At 60.1% G+C, this 5,541-nt stretch overlaps 1 protein-coding gene across 1 annotated transcript; it reads right to left on the reverse strand.

The window, feature by feature from the left end:
- Positions 1-3,122: 3,122 nt before the first annotated feature.
- On the reverse strand, positions 3,123-5,074 carry ARHGDIA (Rho GDP dissociation inhibitor alpha). Its single transcript, XM_004709096.2, has 5 exons — positions 4,799-5,074; positions 4,627-4,710; positions 4,318-4,394; positions 4,158-4,221; positions 3,123-4,058 (listed from the first exon to the last, which is right to left on the reverse strand). The coding sequence occupies exons 1-5, from the start codon at positions 4,986-4,988 to the stop codon at positions 3,859-3,861; spliced, it is 615 nt and encodes a 204-aa protein (XP_004709153.1). The 5' UTR covers positions 4,989-5,074; the 3' UTR covers positions 3,123-3,858.
- Positions 5,075-5,541: the final 467 nt, after the last annotated feature.

Consider the following 5,541-nt stretch of genomic DNA (forward strand, 5'->3'; position numbering starts at 1 on the left):
AATGATATTTTGTAAAGAGTTAAAACATGCATTTAAAATTAATCCCATTGTTTTTAATATGGCTACAATTTTAAAGCACACACAAGGCTCAAGTTACTTTCTATCCAGTGGTTCGAAGCCTGGCCACTTCCACCCGACCCCCTCCCTCCAAGGCTTTCCCGCTCCCTTCCTGGCTACTGCCTTTGCTTATGAAATACCACGGATTTTTAGGCTCAGCATCCAAGTAATAACTTGGCAGGGAAAAGGGAAATACTCCCACGTTCACTGGACACACTGGCTAAGAACACCCCGATTCGGAAGTGGAAAACCAGATAAAGCCTCCAGTGTACCTGTGAGTATCTGTTGATGTGTCACTTTTGAAGTGGTATGTTTACTCCTCTTTTCTGCATGGGTATTTTCACTGTGAATTCCTCGAGGCTCCATGGCCCTCTCCCTGGGGCCAAGAGAGCAGGACCAGTCAGTTGTTGGTTGCACCTGCCTCAGGGGAACCTTGTCGGCTTCCACAGTGGTCTCCCAGGAGGTGATACTTCATGGCAAAGCCCTGGGCCTGCTGGGTGCTCAGTAACCATTGCTGTGAGCGGTTGGTTATTGCTCACAGATTGCTTCATGCCTGCTGCCTTATCTAACAACGAATACTTGTGGCATTGTCACAACTGTCTTTGCAACCACAAATTGGGATCCATGACAAAGGAAGCGTGTGCTACCTGTAGGTCGGAGTCTTCGAGAGACCAGGATTTAAATGGGAGACTGGGCTGGGGGTGGGGGTGGCATCTCACTGGCTGATAGGGAGGGTGGAGGAAGTGGCATGCTGATGGGATGGGGTGCAGGCAGCCTGGCCCCAGAGCAGAACACCTAAGTATTTGCTAAGGATGGCAGTGCACAAAGGTTAGGACGCCCAGATACGGACCAGAGGGGTTGGTCCAGGCTGAGCGGGGTGTTGGAGACAACAGATGCAGGCAGGTGGCAGACCAGCCGGGGTACAGACTGGAGGGGTGTTCTGAAGCCACCGGGCAGGTAGACAGGCTTGGCAACCTGGCAGAGGTGGCAGGTCTGGGTGCATTGGGGCCTCTCGTGGTGTCCTCTGTACCACTTCTGTGGATTTAGCAGAATCGAACGGGGTCTGCAGGGAGGCACCAACCTCACCGGGCTGTGCACCTAGAGCCTAGGATGCCCAGCAGCCCTGGGGTGCCGTTGTAACTGGCTCCAGCCTGTCCCTGATCCTAGCAGGGCCCAGCGAGCAGGGTCTCTGGCTTGTCCCCCTCAGGGCCCACAGCTGGGGACAGAATCCAGGAAGCAATCAAGTGTCCCACTCCTCACTTCCCACCCGCTCTGAGAATGCCCTTCAGCCTGTGTGTCAAAGGGATGGGGGAGCTGAAGGGCTGCACACACTGGGGGTGGCAGGCAGGTCCTTGATCTAGACCACCAGTGTGGGCCTGCAAGGCACTTAGTACCCCCACCCTTCTTCCCACACACTGCATGAAGGCCTGTCAAGCCTGGCAGCTCCAAATGGCCACATTAAAAGACCCTCCATTGGGGTGGCGCACTGAACAAGAGGAGGTAACTGGGGTGGAGGAAGTGGGTGGGGCCAGCTGGACTAGAGGCTCAGCCACATGGGTCGAGTTGGACTTGGGGCCAGACATGACACGCACACACCGCCCAGGTGCCAGGGGTGAGGCTGGGCCAAAGTCCTGGCTCTTGGCAGTGTGCCAGTACAGCCTGGCAGGGAAGGTCTGAGTTCACGTCTCCTTGACATTGGCTAGAACCTGTAGGCCCAGGGCCTCACCCACTAAGCACCTGGATGGCTGCCACAGGGTGTGGAGGGCAGGGCAGTGACTGTTGTAGTGGTCTTCTGGCTCGCCGTTTGGGAAGAGCTATTCCTAAAGAGGATGTTAGGGTGGCTGGGGAACCATCTCCAGGGTACCAGGTCCTGTGCAGCCCGCTGAAGGTCTGGCCCCCATGAGAACTGTTGGGGCACAGGTGGGTGCTCTGTGACCCAAAGGGTGGGCTGATCAAGCTGAGGCAGTGGGAGGCTAGCGCCATCACTGGTAGCTGGGTTCTGGTCATCTGGGGAAGTAGCTACCAGCTCATCAGTGTTACCCCAGCAGGGGGTCCTTCTGCAAGTGACCAGAGGCAGGGGCTGGTTCTGTGCTTGAGCTACTTGCTTGCATCTTCCATGTGTGGAAGTGGTCCGTGACAGGGTCCAGAGGGTGAGGGAGGAGTGCAGACCCTGGTGATGCTGGACTGGGTCCCATGTTCTGGGTGGTGGGACCAGGTGTCTAGTCATGGGGGCCTCCAAGCAGTGGATCCACTGAGGCCAGGTGATGAAATACGTTTCCCAGCCCCACCTCCTGTTTCATCTTTGTATTCAGTCTTGACAGGCCTTTGGAAAGCCCCAGGGCCCATGCTGTCCCACAGACCAGCTTTAGAGCCTTGGCACACTTCCCCTGGGGCCATGCCATCCTGGGGGAGCAGCTGTCACAGTTGGGGAACAGGTAACAGGACTGTTACTGCTCCTTTGTGCAAGTGCGGGTTCCTGGCAGAGGTGGCAGGGCCCTGAGCCACAGGTGTCCAGGAGGGGGCAGCACATGTCCCAGCAACAAAATCCTGCTGGTGTCCAGCAGGGGCAGCACCTGCTCCCAGTCCAAGCCCTGAGCCATGTCCACACTGAGGTCCACCAGCAGGGGCAGCACCTGCTCCCTGGCTTGAGGAGGGTTCCCAGAGGCCCAGCAGGGGACAGCATGGCCTCCCAGCAGGAGCACTGTGCTATGTCCCTGCTACACCTCCCAGCAGGGCTCTGGAAGTGGACCTGCCATTGCCCTAGCCCATCTCTTGATGGCAGGCCGGGTGCTGCTTGGTCAGCCATGGAGATCAGCAGCCCTGGAGAGCCTGGCAGCCCCACAGCGGGCTCAGCCTAAAGGGGAAGCTGTCCCCTTCCCTACCCCACGGCAGTCCAGCTGTCACGAGGCCCGGTACAGTGTCCTCCTCCCCTTTTCTGAGGCTCGTGGAGCCCAGGCCGCACCACACACAGCTCTGTGAAGTTCTGGGTCCCCACTGTACCAGCCAGCAGCCATGTGTGACAGCCACCTCGCCCCGACACCCCTGAACTGATAGGAAGCATGAGATGGGCTCCTTTGGGGGAATTTATTCCCAGTCAGAGGGGGAACAGGAGTGGGCTCTCCGCAGTCTCAGGCTGAGACACCAGCAGACACAACACCACGACCAGGGCAGGGGGAGGGGGGCACAGGAGAAGGCTCCGAACTCCGTGCTTGGTCCCTGGCTGTACCGGCTGGGTCTGGGGAAGGGCAGGACCCTGCTTGTGGGTGGTGGCACTGAGAGCCAGGTGGAGGTGGCAGAGGGCAGGCCAGGGCGGACCCAGTGGACAGCACACGTGGGAACAATAAATACTGACAGGCCGGGCCAGGCCAGGCAGGCCAGCCAAGGCTCGGCCGCCGGCCCTGCTGGGACAGACCAGAGCAGCTTGAGTTTTGGCGATTTGGCTTTCCCCAAGCCACAGAGCGGCCCTCAGGCCTGGACACCTCCGGTGTGGAGGACAGACGGGGCAGGGCCACATGCTCATGCAGACACTGGGTGAGTGCTCAGCCAGGGCCCCGCACACACTCCACACGTTAAGGCATCATGGTTACAAGGTGACCGACAGTCCCGGGTCCAGGAGAGGCGGAGCCTGCCCCTCCACCCCCTCTGGCCAGCAAGCAGGCAGGACCTGGGGACAGCACAGGCAGAAGCAGCCACGAGACACTGAGTACATGACCACAGCCGAGGCCGGGCCACGGGGCCAGGAGGGAGGGGGCCTGTCAGCACTTTGGTTTGGGGAGGGGAGGGGGGGAGGGGGACTAGGCCTCAGTCCTTCCAATCCTTCTTGATGGTGAGGTTCCACTCCCAGGACAGGTGGTCTGTCTTGTCGTCGTCTGTGAAGCGGGACTTGATGTTGTAGCTGCCACGCGCCAGCATGCCTTTGGGCGCCTCCTCCATGGGCGTCAGGAACTCATACTCCTCGGCCCGGGGCCCATAGCTCCCCACCATGTAGTCGGTCTTGTCAACTGCAGCCACAGGGACCTCCGTCAGCACTGCCCACCCTCCACCCTCTGGCCAGCTGGCCTGCCCTCCCTCCCATCTCCTCAGCGGCCCAGAACACTCACTCTTGATGCCTTTCCTATAGGTGTGCTGGATGTACTTCATGCCCGACACAATCTCTTTGTTTACCTGCAAACAGAGATGCAGCTGTCAGTCCCTCAGCCACTCCTTCCTGCCCGCTCCCCTCCCCACCCCCAGGCCCCAGGTGATGGCCACCAATCTCACCCGGAAGGAGATTTTTATCTGGTACTCCACCCCCTCCTTCAGCACAAAGGACTCCTTCTTGAAACTCTCCAGGTCTCCTGTGGAGGAAGGCTGCTGCACTGGGGGGAAGGGGTGCCCTCCTACACCCCTAGACCCTTGGCTGCGCACCTACATGCACACCTGCAGCAGCCGGCCAGGCCGCTCTCCAGGTGACTCTGAAGCTAATACTGTCCCCAGCCACCTGGCTGCAACCCTCGCCCACCTTGCACCCCCACCACAACCCAGGGCACCCAGGCCTCACTTCACCTCATGAACATGGCTGCCACTTACCAGCCAGGTTCAGCTCCAGAGGGCCAGGGGCAGTGCCGCACACCAGGGTCAGGCGGGTCACAATGACATTGGGGACACTGGGGTCTGGAGAGGAACAGAGTCAGAGGTCCAGCCTGTGGCAATCCACAGGAGACCCCACAAGAGGGCTGTGCAGGGCGGGGAGCAGCCTCACCAGCAGAGACGGCCACTCGGCCCAGGAGGGCCTCCTTGTACTTTCGCAGACTCTCATCGTCCTTGTCCAGCTCCTGGATCTCCTGGATGCTCTTCTGCGCGGGCGGCTTGTAATTGACCGAGTGCTCATCCTCCTCATTCTCGGCAGCAATCTGTGCCAGCTGCTCCGCCGTGGGCTCCTGCTCGGCCATGCTGCTTGCCTAGTCTGCCACGCCTGTGGGGAAGGGGAGCTGTGGCAGCTTGGGGGGCAGCAGGTGCCCTCTGCGCCCTGGCCACGGAATGCATGGTAGGTGGCTCCTGCTGCAACCAGTGTCCCCGAGAGGCAGAGAATATCCAGGAGAGGGATTTCTTCAACTTGGAGGGAAGCAACACGTGCCACCCTGCCCTGCCCACCTGAGGTGACTGCCCCACCCAGACAAGGCAGCACCCAGGAATGCTCCTCAAGGGTGAGGTGGGGGAGAGCCGTGGGTGCCCCGCCCCCGCCCCCAGCCGAGAATAACCCATCTGCAGTCACAGAGCAGAGGGGAGAATCCTTGGGCACCTCAGGAGCAACTCCATGTGCTACCCCATCCCTGCTGGTGGCCCATGGGATCATCTCTATGGGCAGGACTGGGTGCTCCTGCCCTGGCTCGTGCCCCCGCTGCTCTCACCTGCCGGGGCTGCTCCTAAAAGCTGCCCCAGCCCCCAGGGGGTTCCCTATCTGTTCCTGCGCGTCCAGAAGATGCCACCTCCTAAGGAACCCCT

This window comes from Echinops telfairi, unplaced genomic scaffold (assembly GCF_000313985.2).
Source record: "Echinops telfairi isolate 266 unplaced genomic scaffold, ASM31398v2 ScPeMD7_7458;HRSCAF=8496, whole genome shotgun sequence".
NCBI classification, from domain to species: Eukaryota; Metazoa; Chordata; class Mammalia; order Afrosoricida; family Tenrecidae; genus Echinops; species Echinops telfairi.

What these genes read in the sequence shown, in the direction of transcription:
- ARHGDIA (XM_004709096.2), bottom strand. Translation starts at nt 4,988, where the DNA reads ATGGCCGAGCAGGAGCCCACGGCGGAGCAGCTGGCACAGATTGCTGCC. An exon ending in TCTGGAGCTGAACCTGGCTG is followed by an intron (nt 4,395 to 4,626) that starts GTAAGTGGCAGC and finishes CTTCCTCCACAG; the next exon opens with GAGACCTGGAGAGTTTCAAG. An exon ending in AGATAAAAATCTCCTTCCGG is followed by an intron (nt 4,222 to 4,317) that starts GTGAGATTGGTG and finishes CTCTGTTTGCAG; the next exon opens with GTAAACAAAGAGATTGTGTC.